General features: G+C 38.5%; 1 protein-coding gene across 11 annotated transcripts in view; it reads left to right on the top strand.

Moving 5' to 3' along the window:
* CNST (consortin, connexin sorting protein) overlaps positions 1 to 16,188 on the top strand; it is a 58,238-nt gene that overhangs the window by 3,401 nt on the left and 38,649 nt on the right. For 9 of the 11 annotated variants that reach the window (XM_054193902.1, XM_054193898.1, XM_054193903.1 and 6 more), the window contains one exon: positions 12,499 to 12,936. In XM_054193902.1, the coding sequence (XP_054049877.1) occupies positions 12,499 to 12,936 (438 nt within the window). Of the gene's footprint in view, positions 1 to 4,581; positions 4,655 to 12,209; positions 12,259 to 12,498; positions 12,937 to 16,188 lie in introns of those variants that run through there. The other 2 variants (XM_054193907.1, XM_054193909.1) reach the window with 2 other exon arrangements.

Genomic DNA, 16,188 nt, shown 5'->3' with positions numbered 1-16,188 from the left:
TATTGGACATCTCCCTTCTAAGTGAAAATCGGTCTTTATAATGAGGTCAGCAGTTTTGTATTTAGAGCCACTATGCTCTGTAAACCTTAACTTACTGTTTTTCTATGTAAAATCTGTTGACAAGAAAAAATGGCTTGATACTTGGATTTGAGGGGTTGGGTGTAGTTTTTTTGCTGTTTGGCCAAGCTATTAGTTGTAAGGGAAATAAGAATCCAAGGTTCCTTGGAAGCCTTCCTGCTCTATGTGACAGCGTAGCTTCCCGCCTAGGGCTGAAAAGGTCCGTTAAAAGTGAGCTAGATCAATTGTGCAGATCACTGGAGAGTGAGTGCTCAGCTACCAATTAAGTGAAACTATCAAGTTAGTTCTCCTTTGAGATCATTTCTGAGTACTAGGTGTATGGTCACATATGTTAATATAAGCTTATTTGAAAAAAAATTATGTTAAACCACTCCTCCTTTGCTATTTTTGTGTTGTAATAACATGCTGTTTAATAGGAAGACATTCTCACACCAGGTGCAGATTGACTTTGCAGCCTTACAAACGCAGCAGCAAAGTTTACAACTGACAAAAGAGACATTCAGCACAAAAATAAACATTTTTAAGTGAGCTGATGCCTTGAATTCTGTCCCTAGTGATGCTAATAATAGTGTCCACATCTTATTTTCCCTTATTAACACTAAGCAGCAATATTTTTGACATTTTCAGTGGTGAGGCAAAGGGTTCTGTAGCATGAAGACTGTTGCATAAGCTGTGTATTGTATGGCATTTTGGCAGGGGTACAAACTTTCTCACTCTGTGCTATATCTGTTCTGTGTATACAAAGAAACTCAGTCCCTAGGGCTATCAATCTGGCGTCTTTCATCAGCACTAAATTTACTGCAAATATTTTTTGTGTGCATACAAAAAGTGCTATTAAACCTTTGCGGACAGGAGTAAAAACATTCATGTAGGTGCATCTTCTGCTTACTTCTCTTAGAATTCCTCTTCATTGAATTTTGATGAGCACATTCTGCTGACTCTCAAATTCACTCAGCCCATGTTTTTGTGTATATCTTGTCATAAGTATTTTGAATACTTTGGCAATGTTATCTTGCTTAAGAGCTTTTTTACTCTTTTTTAAAATTATTTATCTACTTACTGTTTCACTGTGATGTCTTTGAAAATGTGTTGCTAACTTATAAGGAAAAGCGTAGAGGAGAAATGATGGCAGCGTCAAATATTTCTGTAAAGACATTTTGGTGTGTTGTATTGCTAGCATTTTAGGAACAGGGTTCCTTAGGAGCGTGAGGTGTTTTCTACTGTTGCTCAGTACACTGGTCCATCTGTCCAAACTGAATTTCTAACATGTGGCCTTATAATGTGAACTTTAACATTGCTTTTCTCCGTCCATGGAATTTATTTAATTTTCTTGCTTTATTTTGTTTGGAAAAATAATATTACACTGCAGGGCTAATAGAGATTAACTCAAAATAGTTTTGGGATTTAAAAAAAACCAAACACCCAAACTAATCCTAGTATTTGTTTTATCTTTGTAATATGAGCATGATAGGAAGATTTTCAGGTTCGTTTGAGGAATACACCATTGAAATAATATGGAAGTTTGTAGTGCTCATTTTGGAGGTTCTTTCCCAGTGGTTAAAACTTGGAATTTTGTGTGCTTTTAGCCTCAAAGTAAGGGCATGATGATCTTACCACTTCAGACCAACATTTCAGATGGACCTGCATCACGGTTCAGGTTTTGTTCATTTTGTTGTTATAGTGTTACGGCTGACTAGTGGCAAAATAAACAATTCGGGACACATCTCTCCTGAAACTTAGAAGTTTTTAAGTTGTTCAGTAATATTTTAGCATCTTCCTTTGTTCATGTCTTTATAAAATAAAGTGACATTCACAGTGCAGAGCTTACACATTTGATACCGGGAAGATTTTATGACAGCTGGCATATAAAATTACCCTTTATCCAATGTTATTTTGGTAGCTGCTTATTTTCTTATCTGATTTTCTCTCTTACTCATGGAAAACTATTGAAGTCTACTATGTTAGCACTGAAATATGACATCATTAGTACAAAGAGAACTAGTAAGCTTTCGATGTCTTAATAGGCTGTAAATCTCATCCTGTTTTGGTATCATTTAAACTACATTGGTTTGGGTTTTAAGTGAAATTAGTTTTTACTCTCTTACAGTACTGATGCTAAGTTTTATTAATGTTAGTGATATTTGGGATTTTCTAATGGAAATATGCTTTTTTTAATGGAAACTACTACTTAAAGTTACCTTGATAATAAGAGTTTTCTGAAAAACTGATCTAAAACAAATTAGATCTCTGTTTATAGACTCAGGTATTACAAACATTCTAATTCTAATAGAAAAACAGATAACTGTGCTTCAGAAAACCTCTCTAAGATCTATTAATCAAAAGTATGTGTAAATTATTAGCGACAGCTCATATAGCCAGCATCTATTTACACAGTTAGAGCTGAAATGAATTACCTTAATAACTTCCTGTTGGAAAGGGGAGAGTTGAAACAGCACTCAAGGCTAAATTCACCACTGGGTTTAAGTGGTCACAGCTTCATTAACTTCAATAAGTTTACACCAGTGATTAATTTTGGGGGGATCGTGATTTGTTCAACATAGGCCTCTTTTGGTTTATATGTAATTTAGTTCTCATTCATGCATTTAAGGGCAAAAAAAACTTAACCAAAATGAAGTTTTTATACCTCTTTACAGTGGTAAAGGGTATATGGTCCCTTTTACCAAAATATCTGCTTCACAGCTTTTTTTAATGTATTCATCTTTGTTAAATCCCTGTGAAATAAAGCAGTATTTTGTTGTTAAGAAATGTATTAAAAGTGGGGTAACAGTTTGACCAACTTCATGGAGGAGGTTCAGAGTAAAGAAAGCATTTGATCTCAGTCATTTGTATCTGTCACTGAATAATGTAGAAGATAGACCATCCCTCCCTTCTGAAGTGTAGAACCAACTGATGCAACATTTTGGTAGAGCTGGTAGGTATTCTAATTTTCTAATGATGACAATTATTGAAGCTGTAACAATTAGCTCTGTTCCTAATTAACCTTCTGGTTAGAGCTGCAGGTTTGATAACAATAGGACCACAAGTATGTAATACTTGCGGACAAGAATTGTTTTGAAAATTTTATGGACAGATTTCCATTCTGTTTGTGGTTGCTTCTGGGCTTAATATGATTTAGGATCTAACAGAATATTTTGACCATGCTATTTTTCTTTGTATTGATAGGGGCTATAAAACTTCCTCATCCCTCAGGTGTAAATTATGAAATTCAATCTCACTATGAAGTTCAACTGCCAGAAAGTCTTGAACACTCTTCAGTTTCTTCAGATGGGCAATTTTTAGATAATTGCCTCGTTCTTCTTGCATCTCCATTTCAAGGGACTGTATTCTGTCACTTCCGCCTTTTCATATATGTTTTGTTACCTGAGGTTGTGAGGGATTTTACATCATTGTGAGGTTTTTTAGCTACCTCTTATGAGGAGGTAGGATGTATCAGCTTTCTCGTGTCCTGGTAAAGTAAAGATTTGGATAAGAGTGAGCTGAGCTGATTAGTTCTCATCAAAATAGTCTGTACTGATTTGCAGGACTTTTTTTTTCTTTTTTTTTCCTCCCTCCCTTCCCTGTAATAAAAAAAAAAAATACTGATCCTAGAAAAGATGCCTAAATTTGTCTTTGCTTTTAATTTTTGTTACACTTGGTAATCAAACTTGTGCACATGTTCTGAAGTGTAACAACAATCTCTGGGAGTCCTTCAATTAGAATGAAAATATAAAAATCAAAAAAGGCAAATTACTTCTCCTCATAAGACTTAAAAGGAGATTCATGCATCCCAAGGTAGGACCAGTTACTCGTATGTTATTCCTGACCAATGTTTGTCTAGACTCATATAAAAGTGCTGCAGTGATGGGAGTTCTCCATCCTCCTGCCTTTCTACTGCCTTTCTTACCCCTACCTGAGATACATTCTGGTTTTTTGCTGCAGACAAGAACAAAAAATGAACACATCCAATGGTAAGGTCCCCTTTTGTTCCTAGCCTATTCAGTGACATTTATCCTAGTGAAGCTTGAGACCCAAAACTTCTTGGGCACTTGAGGACTGATTATTGTGTATTTTGAATCCTGAAAAAGAGCTTCTTTGTGTGAAATATTGTTTTAAGTTCTAATAAAAGATACTGTTTGTTGCGAGACAAACCTCTTGTACTTGGCTGCTGACTGAAACATGTTTTTGTAGCAATGTTAAATATGGAAGAGTAGATTATGCCTGGCAGTATATATTTATCATTGTTTATTAAAGCTGTGAATAAGCAGTATGACTAGGAAGCTTAGAAGTTGAAAATAGCATGTGGAATTTCCTCTCAAAACCTCACTATTCCTGCTGTTTATAGATGTAAAGATCATTGTGTCTTAAAATGGCACTGCCACTTGAGAAATGTCACTTCAATGTCAGAAAGTGCCAAGCCACCAAAGTGTTCACGCTCAGACATTTTTCTAAATTCAGTGAAATTAAATAAACCACTCCTGTGTTTGAATACTTCTTGGAGGACAACAACTTAACATATTTGAAGAGATACACCTCCTAAACCACCTATCTGACACAGAAGCAGAAAATGTGTATAAAGGTATTTTTACCCCTAATACATTATTTCAAAGCCGAACATAGGGTAAAATGAACAGTGAGGATGATGTTAATGAGATTCTCTCATAGCGAGGCTATCCAGTAATGGGATTGTATGTAAGACTGTCTTGTGAAATGATAAACTACTAGTGAGTCCTTGCTATAAGACACTACAACAGCATGGTAAATTTTTTCTGCGGAGGTGTTGGGTTGGATAATGGGGGTATACGTATAAATATTCTTATTTCCCTTACTTTAGAAACAGCAGCATTCCAACCATTAAATGTTGCACAATGTAGAGCAGAATTCTGCTAGCTGGAAGTGGTCTGGCTTTGTGAGACCATCATAGCTAAATGAATTGCCTGCCTTCTTTATCTGCTGTCTCTTTCCTTCTGCAGCAAACTGTGTGATAGTTAAATATGTCTTCTGCAACTAGTACTTTTCTCTGTTTTTTTTTTTTTCTCGGCTGTGGTGAGGCAAGGGCACTCTGAAGAAATCTGTTGATAATATTCCAGGTTTCTTTACATGTATCTTGACTTCAACATTAGCAGAAGCAGCAAACAGTTGTAGAGAAATTGCACTTGCAGTTTCCCAAAAGGACACATGGGCTTTTTGTTTATTAGCTCCTGTAACAGCATAGTAGGCATTGTCCATTTCTTGCAAGGCAATGAACTCATAATGGTATGTTGTATGTAGTTTTAGATAGTGCCATGTAGCTACTCTGTCATCTAGAGTTTCCTCTCCATTGCTGCATCTTCATTTTGTTAGCATTCCTGAAGATCAACGTTCTTCCTTGTGTGCAGAAATCAGTGTGCAATAATAAGAATTTGCAGTACATGTTTTGATTGTATATGACCATGATAGTTTTTACTTTGGCTTGTGTTAATTTGTAGAGGATGATTTATCACTATGAAATGAGATACTAACATTTAAATGCAATCTTGTAACGTGTCTTTACACCAGCTATCAGAAAGATCAACAGATTTTTTCTTTTTAAGAAATATATGGGTTAGGTTTAGTCATTCTTTAAATTTTAGTGTTTCTACAATTTCACTTTTTTGCAGTTGTGGTAGAAGCACCAACTCTGTAAAGGTAATGGTTTTAAAAAAATCCAGTTTCCTTTTCACAGAATCAGTGTGAATTTTTTTTTCTCTAGGACATGTGAAGCTGCTCGTATTTAAAATTAAAAAAAAAGAGGCAAAAACCTTGCAACAACTAAGAAAATTAAATTCCCTTAATCCTAGGTACTCTCTATTTTTTACCTGTCATTAAACCTGAGACGTGCTTAATTTCTTCTTTAAAAGATGGGGATTCCGCAACATCTGTAGACAGCCTGTTTGGTTGTTTATGTGGCAACCTTTTCTAGGCTGAATAACTGTTACTGCATGTAGAGAGGGAGAGACAGCACTAAAAGAAATTCTCTTATTTGTGTACATCTTTTTTGTGTGTATGTGGTGCACAAAACAAAAATACTTGGCTGTAATTGATTAGCGCCTGGTAGGACATAATGAATTCTCTTGTGCCTGTAACATTTGCTGTGTTATATCTCAGGAGAAAAAAATCACTCGGACTCACGGTCAGTTTTCTGTTTGGTATCTCTTTATGAGATGCTTTTCATCAGAACAGAGTGACTGGTTAATCCCTATTTCATATAGATGTGTTTAGTTTGTTCTAAAAGATACAATATGTTTTGTTTGTCTTAGTGAATTTCATGTGATTCCTTTTGGAGCACTTACTGCTACAATTAATTTTGAATTAAATCCTAAAAAATACTTATGACTGCTTCTAACTGCAGATTTTATGTAGCTATTGTGTGTTATCATCGAAGTTAATGAAAAGATTGAGTAGAAGCAACACTGGGAACCAAGCTGAAATGCCCGTTCAATTTGAATAGAACAATACAGGTGATAATGGGGAAACTAACTTCCAAAGAATTAAGACTTAAATTTCCCTAATTAACATAGAATAATTAAGTGGCATGAAAATGAGAGAGGGAAGATAGTGTCTTTGGCAGAGGAGCTATATGAAGGCAGTCAAATGGAATAAACAAATGATTTGCCATGAGTTTTTTGAATGTTAGAACCTTTTTAGCCTTTTGCCAGCAGATACGGTGTTATGATCTTGGTCTGTTCTGTAAGATACTTCTGAGATCAGTAAATGAAATATTGTGCTATATATTCAATAAGCATTCACAAAACCCACCAGCTTACCAGGATAGAGGAGCTGTGTTAGTATAAGGGTTTGCGGGAGGGGTGTGTTGTTTGTTTGTGGGTTTAGTTTGGCGTTTTTTTAATGCTCTTCAAATTTCAGCTCTGACAGGTCAGGAAAGATCCCAGTTCTTCCCTTTTTTTCAGAATACAATCCAAACAACTGTATTTAAGGTTATGTTTCCTTAGTAACGATAGATGGAAGAAAGGCTCTGTACATACACAAAAAAGAGCAACTAAAAAGTTGTTGAAATTATATAAAATTATATGAAGTACATGAAAGAACACTGAAGAGCATGGGCTTTTAAAAATTGAAATTGATTTAAAATAGAAGTGAGTACCATGATATTTCTGTAATATACATAAGTTGTCCTAAAGCAAACAAACATACAACTAATTTCTTCAATACAGACTTGTCTTTTAGCCACTTGGCAAGTATTTTCCATCTTATTTTTGATTTGTGCTATAATCACCATGATTATATACGTCAACTGCATGAATCTGTGTGGCAAGTGGAACTGAAGCACTTTCATTCATTGGCACCTTTTAACAGAGGTTCTACTCAGTGTTAGCTTTTATTTCAATTTTGGGCAACCAGTGAAGGAAGGAAGGAAGGAAGGAAAGATGTGCCTTGGAAGAAACAAACATTTTCTCTTAGTATGTTTGTGTGTACAGTTCATTTCAGTGGCAAAACAGTATATGCAGTAACTGCGTCTTAATGGTCTGTTACATATAGTTCAAATTTTAATTCTGTTTTTGTTTATAAATAAGTGTTCTACTTGTGTTTTAAAACAGAGCTAAAATTCATTCTCACAGGATTTAGCTTCACTTTGGTACCTGCCTGGTGCTTGGTAAAGCCAAAATGAATAGCATATAGCAACATTGAAAACCAGGAAGGAAAAGAAGTTTCATCTGGGTGGGGGGGGGCGGCACAGGGAGGAGGGGATCCTTTTAAAAGATGAAGGACGAGACTGTTCTAAACTCTTTGAGCTAGGTCTTTCTGGATTTTCATTCTCTGAAGAGTCATAAAGGTTGTAGAAAGAAATAGTTTTTTCAGGTCTACTTTTATTTGTAGAAATACTGAGTTTCAATCAATAAACAAGAAATGTTGATCCGTGCTAGCTGCAGAAGCTCTCCAGCCTCTCAGCTAGAGAGCAACTATCGTTTTAGCCACATGTTAAGAGGAAATGAGTTAATATTTTCTATCAAAATGTTAGCTTCCTCTATAGAAAATGTCACTTGTCAAAAGCTTCTTTTCCTCATTTTGCACAATCTAATAGGAAACACCTTGTTCAAATGCATCCAAGATTCTGTTTCCCTGTGACAGCTGTTGAAAGGATAAACTGTTGTCTACTGATAGAAGCAAGTGAGTGGTGGTAGGACATCCTGATTTTTAATTATTGCTGTTAAAACTAATTCCTTGTTGGGTTTGGGCAATTTACTTCAACCTCTTTATTTCATATGCTAGGAAGAGTAAGAAGTGAACCTTTCAAATTTAAAATGTGTTTGGGATTATTATTTTTTTTAATGATTTAGAACACTTATCATCAATAAATCATCATAACTATAGTGTGGCTGTCTGTAAATAGTGTCTTCCAGTTCTGATTCTTGCTGGTCTTATTAAGGTCTGTCCTCCCTTTAACCTTTCATTTTTTGTTTAACTCGCTTTGAGAGAAAAGGGCTTGATTAAGGAGCATCCTTCTAATGAACAGATGCATTCTCCAGTTACCTCCTCTAGAGTTCCCTTCTTTGTCTTTCTGGTGCTCAAGCAAAGCCAATTCTCTAATTTGGTTGCCAAAGAAAAGTATGACTTGTGTCTCTAGTGTACAATTCATTATTCTTCTAGAATATAATAGAGATTTCAGTTGGAAGGAACCTATAATGATCATCTGCTAAGGACATTGTCCAAATGCCCCTTAAACGCTGTTAGGCTTGGGGCATTGACCACCTCTCGGGGAAGCCTGTTCCAGTGTTTGACCACCCTCTCAGTAAATAAATGTTTCCTAATATTCAGTCTAAACCTCCCCTGGTGCAGCTTATATATTATAGGAATGACAGTGGTTTTTGTTAGACTGGTATGGCTGGAAATAGAGAACAAATTCATGAGGCTGGAAGCAGAGATGGAGTTGTCCTAGTTGGTGATGACTTTTGCTTTTGTGTTGCCCAGCTCATGGAGGCTTGTCACCTTCTGCATGCTTCCCTGGAACTCCTAGAACAGTCTTCTTGACAATACTGGCACACAGTCCTTGTAACCGCCCCTGGCAAACACCTTTCCGATTCCTAATCTTTGCAGAGCATGTGCCGATTGAAGTATTATCTGAGGGTAGGTGCAGTTGCCCAGGTCTTGCCACTCCTGTAAAACCAGTAGAACAGTATTTGATGGAGGAACCCAGGAATACTTGCGTGGAGGAGAAGTAAACTTATACTAAGAAGGGGTAGACTACTACAGGTAACATTATTGTGCTTCCTGGCAACTGTTAGCTCAGCAAAATTTATGTTGTTTTAAGAATAGTCTTTAGAAATAAGCTCTTCAGGAATGCTAACAAAAAATATTTTGAGACAGGTGTAGAGGGCAGTCACAGAGGACCAGAATAATTGAAAGTCGTGAAAAAAGAGGAGTGGACAATTAAGAAGAGTTAATAAGGCTTTACTGGCTGTGCACCCTAACAGTTAGCATAGATGGTCAGCAGCAATTGTGGTAGCTGGTATGCATACGAGCACAGGATAGTTTCTATGCTGTCCTCTTCACCTCTGCACCCTTTTTGTTCCCTCCTAATCCCAAAAATAGAAAAAGAAATTGAAAAAAATTTCAGAGTTTCCGTAGATCAACTCTGCATATACATTTGACTTCAGAACATACTGTCTGAGTGAGTCCTTGGTAAAAGGAACATATGATTTATACCTGTTTTTCCCCCTCAGAACTAGCAAATTTGATTTTTAATATGAACATTTTAGTAAAGAATATTTTAAACCTTGTACAAAAAGCAGATACAGGAGGAGTTTTCTCTTTGTGATATGGCCTGCGTCTAATTAACGATCCCACCATTCACAGTCATAGAATCATACGATGGTTAATGTTGGAAGGAACCTCTGGAGATTGTCTAGTCCCCCTCTACCCCTCCCCCCTGCTCAAAGCAAGGTCAGCTAAAATGTGTTGCTCAGGTCCATGACGAGACGGATTTTGAATACCTCCAAAGATGGCAGCTCCACAACCTTTTCTCAGCAGCCCTATTCCAGTGTTCAGTTTGGGCAATCTGTCGCAGTGTTCAATCATCCTTACACGTAAAGCTTCTTTTATGTTTCAGCAGAGTTTCTTGTATTCAGTTTGTGACTGTAGCCTCTTATTCTTTCACTGGATGCCGCTGAGAAGAGTCCGACTCCATCATCTTTATTTGCTCTTATCACATTTATGTATGTTGATTTGACCTGCTCTGAGCCTTCCACATGCTGAACAATCACAACTCTCTCAGCCTTACCTCCTCAGTCACTTTCGTGGCTCTGTGCTGGACCTGGACCAGTAAGACCATATCTATCTTGGACTGGGGAACCCAGAACTGAATCCAGGTGTATCTTGTCTGTGAGTAGAAAGGAAGGATCACCTCCCTTGACCTGTTCTTCCTAATGCAGCCCAAGAAGCTGCAAGGGTGCATTGATGGCTCATGGTCAGTGGTTGTCCACCAGGACCCCCAAGTCCATTTCTGCAGGGCTGCTTTCCAGCTGGGTGGTCCCCGGTGTGTATTGGTGCATGGGGTCATTCCTTCCCAGGTGCAAGACTTTGCATTTCTCCTTGTTGAACTGTGTGAAGTTCTTGTCAGCCCATTTCTGCAACCTGTTGAGGTCCCAGCGAATGGCAGCACAACCATCCGGTGTATCATCCGCAAACTTGCTGAGGATTGTCTCTGTCCATCACCCATATCATTCATGAAGAGGTTAAACAGTACTGACCTCACTGTCAACCCCTGGATGCATATCACTAGTGACTGGCCTCCAGCTGGACTTCATTTGGCTGATCACAATGCTCTGGGTCCAGCTGTTCAGCCAGTTTTCAGTCTACCTCAGTGTCTGTTTATCTAGCCTGTACTTCGTATGCTTGTCTGTGAGGATGTTATCGGAGACAGTGTCGAAAGCCTTACCAAATTGAAGGTAAACAGCATCCATTGTTCTCCCCTCCTCTGCTGAGCCAGTCACCTCTTTGTAGAAGCCTATCAAGTTGGTTAAGCACGATTTACCCATCATAAATCCACGCTGACTACTCTTGATGACCACCTTGTCCTTCCTATGTTCAAAAATGGTTTCTAGGATTACTTGCTATATCACCTTCCAGGGATTGAGGTGAGGCTGAGCAGCCTGTAGCTCCCTGAATCCTCCTTCTTGTCCTTCTCTAAGATAGCACTGATATTTTTCTTTTTTCCAGTCCTTTTACTAACTACAAAGCTTGTGGAGAAATAATTTTGGGAAAATCTTTTTAGTAATCTTTAACAGAAATATGTTTCTGTGTATGAAGGAAAATCTACGTATTCTCTAAGGCATTTTTTTCCATTTTTCTGCAAATTGAATTCTTCTAGCAAGTAAAATGAAACATTATCTTGCATATTTAGCAAGTGTGTGTTTCAGTTATTTCAGTTGTATATACCAGAACATAAGACTGAAGAAAGCCTGGTGAAGACAGGTTTCCTAAAATGCCTTTTTATTTAAAGGAAAGGATAGGAAGTGGCTGTAGGAGGCTTGTCTAAGCTCTTCTATAATACAAGAGTGCTTGCTGATTTTTGGCTTTGCTCTTTAAAATATGCGAGCTAGATCTAATGCGATGTAGATAATGGAGCTGTATTTCATTTGTATAGTTGCTAAGTTAAACCAGCAGTATCACCATGCTTCTAAAAGCTGAAGATAGCAACTGATACAGTAACAGTCCTGTATAAGTACCCTTTTTTTTTCTTGTGAATATGCATCTAATTGCAGCATTGATTAGAGTTGCATGTTCACAAAAAGGGAAAATTGACCCCTGCTGAGAGTAGGTGGTGGATTAGGATTTTTTTATTAACAAACCATCTGCTTCTGTGTATACTGAAGACGTGTTGAATGTTTTCTTGAAAATAAAGTGACAATCTGAGTCAATAAACAGGTTCTACTTGCATCTAATTCCTGTAACAGAGTTAATCTATCTGCATATTTGATGTGATACCATCACTGACAGAATTAAAAGTTGTTCTGCTTTTATTCCTCCCTGGCTTATTTTTATTTCAGGCAAACTATGATCTTATGTGACAAGAATGCTTTTGTTTTAGCCATGGATTTAAAGGGGGCAGGTGGGGGTGGTTTCTGTTTATCTTTTTATTTTTCTTGTTACCTCAGCTGTAACACTGTGAACACTGCTGTAAAGATCAGCTATGCTATTGGCCAGGTAACTGGAACTGATTATAATTGGATAAAAATACAAGTTTATAGACAGCTTTTGAATGTAGATATGCCTTGCTTTAAGACTTACACTGGGGCAATGGATTAATGTTTGAAAGAATTTCCCTTTACTTTTAAACTGTATCACTAGGCTAATATGATTCTTTATTGGCGGGCATTAAGTACGAGGTTATTTATCCATTATAATATACATATTATAAATGCTGCTTCTGGTTTTATATTTTAGGTCTAAAAATATTTGGAGGGAGAATAAGTGTTTCAACAAGTAACGCTCTAATGGATGACAGAGAATTTCCACCAAATGATCTACAACTAGACTCAAAGGACAGTTTTCCTGCTGACTATAGGGTGGAGAGTTTGGTATCTCATTTGGTTTCTTCAGCTGATGAAAATGAAAATCAACTTGACAATGATGGGAATGAGGTTCTGACCAGTAGTAACATTACTATGGGACGACAGAATAAAGGTGAGCAGGACAGCATCAATAATAATGAGAATATGGACAGTGGAGACTGTACCCCAAGCTGTAAGGAAGGTGAGATTGAGAGGAGATCTGTAAATGTCCATATGGACCCCCATCTGGAGGAAAAGCCTATTACAGAAAAGCATCCAGGTGGAAAAAGAAGTCCAAGAAGCAAAAGAAGCTCCACTAAAAAATCTAAAGGTAAGTTATAAAAAAATATTTTTGTTCTGCATACTTAAAATAATAACACCGTCGTTCTAATCCGTGAAGTAATAAGAAAGATATATTTTTGTTGTCATACTAATTATTTTAAAAATTTCAGTAAAGTTTGGGAATTTTTGGGTTGGTTTTTTTTGGGGGGGGGGGGCAGCGGGTGTGGGTGGGGCGTGTCCCGAACTGTTAATTGTCCTAAATCAGATTCAATTCTAGATGTTTTCACTTTCTGTATTTCAGTGTTAGCTATGTAGCAAATTGAACATACCAAGGAAGCACAAGTAGAAGGAGACTTTCAGTGTGGAAATTGGGCTGACATCCAAATCAGAATAGCCAGAAATTCAGGCAATATGATTTCGTTCATTTGAATGTTGTGCTCTAGTGCAAGAATGATCCAGTGTCAAGATTTATAGTCTTGGTATGAGTACCAAATAGCTTGATCTTGGCCTGCTGTCATCAAAATTTACTTATGTTCTTCAGTGCTTTTAATACATAGTCCTAGGATATGCATTTGAGTAATGAGGTATTCAGCGAATCACGGAATCTTCAGAGTTGGAAGGGACCTCTAGAGATCATCTAGTCCAACTCCCCTGCTAGAGCAGGGTTGCCTAAAGCACATCCCTCAGGGCTGCATCCAGGCGGGTCTTGAAAATCTCCAGAGAAGGGGACTCCACAACCTGCCTGGGCAGCCTGTTCCAGTGCTCTGTCACCCTCACTGTAAAGAAGTTTTTCCGTGTATTTGAACGGAACTTCCTATGTTCTAGCTTGTGCCCATTGCCCCTTGTCCTGTCGCTGGGAACCATTGAAAAGAGCCTGGCTCCGTCCTCCTTAAACCCACCCTTCAGATACTTGTAAACATTAATCAGGTCCCCCCTCAACCTTCTCTTCTCCAGGCTAAAGAGTCCCAGCCCTTTCAGCCTTTCCTCATAAGGGAGGTGCTCCAGTCCCACAATCATCTTGGTTGCCCTTCGCTGGACTCGCTCCAGTAGTTCCCTGTCCCTCTTGAACTGGGGAGCCCAGAACTGGACACAGTACTCCAGTTGTGGCCTCACCAGTGCAGAGTAGAGGGGGAGAATGACCTCCCTCGACCTACTGGCCACAGTCTTCCCTATGCAGCCCAGGATGCCATTGGCCTTCTTGGCGACAAGGGCACACTGCTGGCTTGTGGATAATTTGCTGTCTACCAGGACCCCCAGGTCCTTCTCCTCAGAGCTGCTTCCCAGCATGTCCGCCCCTAACATATACTGGTGTTTGGCATTCTTCCTTCCCAGGTGCAGGACCCTACACTTGCTTTTGTTGAACCTCATTAGGTTCTTCTCTGCCCAGCTCTCCAGCCTGTCCAGGTCACGCTGGATGGCAGCACGGCCCTCTGGAGTGTCGGCCACCCCTCCCAGCTTGGTATCATCAGCAAACTTGCTGAGGATACACTCTGTCCCCTCATCTAGGTCATTAATGAATATATTGAACAAAATTGGTCCAAGTATTGACCCCTGAGGGACACCACTCGTTACAGGCCTCCAACTGGACTCTGTGCCGCTGATCACAACCCTCTGGGTTCTGTCACTCAGCCAGCTCTCGATTCACCTCACTGTCACCTCGTCTAGCCCATACTTCCTCAGCTTCCTAATGAGGATGTTATGGGAGACAGTGTCAAAAGCCTTGCTAAGGTCAAGGTAGATGACATCTACGGCTCTCCCCTCATCCAGCCAACCCGTTATAACATCATAGAAAGCTATCAGATTGGTCAGGCATGATTTGCCCTTGGTAAATCCATGCTGACCACTTCCAATAACTTCCTGTTCCTCTATGTGTTTGGAGACGACATCCAGAATGAGTCGCTCCATTACCTTCCCAGGGACAGAGGTGAGACTAACCGGCCTGTAGTTCCCTGGGTCCTCCTTCTTGCCTTTTTTGAAGATTGGAGTGATGTCAGCCTTCCTCCAGTCCTCAGGCACCTCTCCTGTTCCCCATGACCTTGCAAAGACAATGGAGAGTGGTCTAGCGATAACATCTGCCAGCTCTCTCAGCACTCGCGGGTGCATCCCGTCAGGGCCCATGGATTTATGAATGTCCAGCTTGGCCAAGTGGTCTCTGACCCGGTCCTCCTCAACTAAGGGAAAATCTTCCTCTCTCCAGACCTTCCCCCTTGCCTCCAGGGTATGGGATGTGTGAGGGACGGCTTTATCGGTGAAGACCGAAGAAAAGAAGGCATTCAGTAACTCTGCCTTCTCTGTGTCTTCCACCACTAGGGCACCCGTCTCATTCATCAGTGGACCTATATTTTCCCTAGTTTTCCTTTTTCTGTTGATATACTGGAAAAATCTCTTCTTGTATGGTTCTACTTTTCCTTTAGATCTTTTGCATATGACTTGGATAAGGAAAAATGTAAATGTTTATTACGTGTTCTTATTTGAGATGCTTCTTCTCTTTTTGAATGAGTAGGGTTTGTCTGCATCAACACAATGTGTTATTATATTAGGTTTTTGCCATAAATCATAAAGCTTATGTGTCATAGTGCTGCAAATATATTAATTAAAATCAGTATATCTTTGAAAGTTGCTTGAAACAACTGAATCATGCCTGCTTTTTTTTTTTTTTCCCTCCCCATTTATTTTTTTTTTGGTCTAAAGACTGAGAACATGGGAAACTTGGCTACTTAAAATAGATAGTTTTAAAATACAGTTTTCATGCTATGTGGCAAGTCTTTTATGGCCTAATCTGAAAACTGATGACGATCTTAAAGGATTAAAAAATAGGTAAAGAAAGGAAAGGAAGAAAGCCTTGCGTTCCGTATCTTGTATTTAAAGGCAAAATCTAGAAGAGAAAATTTATATCTTCTAGTATAGATAAGAGGATCCTGAAATCTTTCATTACAGGAAGAATGAGTTCTTATTAAATGATGCAGAAAGTCATTAAGTATATATTTCAACTGTAGATTTGATGTCTAAAAATAGAAGAAAATACTTAATTAAAACAAGAGATTGGCAGAAGTAATTGAGAACCAGTCCTCTGTATGATGGGAATAACAAAAAGCAAGTTGATGAAATGCAATACAGACATGTGGACAGAAGTATCTGAAGCATGATGAGAGGAAGAAAAGGAGAAATTCTCCCAAACAGTGGAAGTTAAACTCCGCCTGTATTCTCTCTCCATTAGTTTGTATTCTTGTTGATAAATGCAATCAGCTGATTGAGAAGTACCACAAAACGAGCTGTGCACAGTAGATGGCAATTTTAAGGC

This window comes from Rissa tridactyla, chromosome 3 (genome assembly GCF_028500815.1).
Source record: "Rissa tridactyla isolate bRisTri1 chromosome 3, bRisTri1.patW.cur.20221130, whole genome shotgun sequence".
Lineage (NCBI taxonomy): Eukaryota > Metazoa > Chordata > Aves > Charadriiformes > Laridae > Rissa > Rissa tridactyla.
The sequence above is the reverse complement of the archived record's forward strand: the minus strand, read 5'-3'. Positions and strand labels throughout refer to the sequence as shown.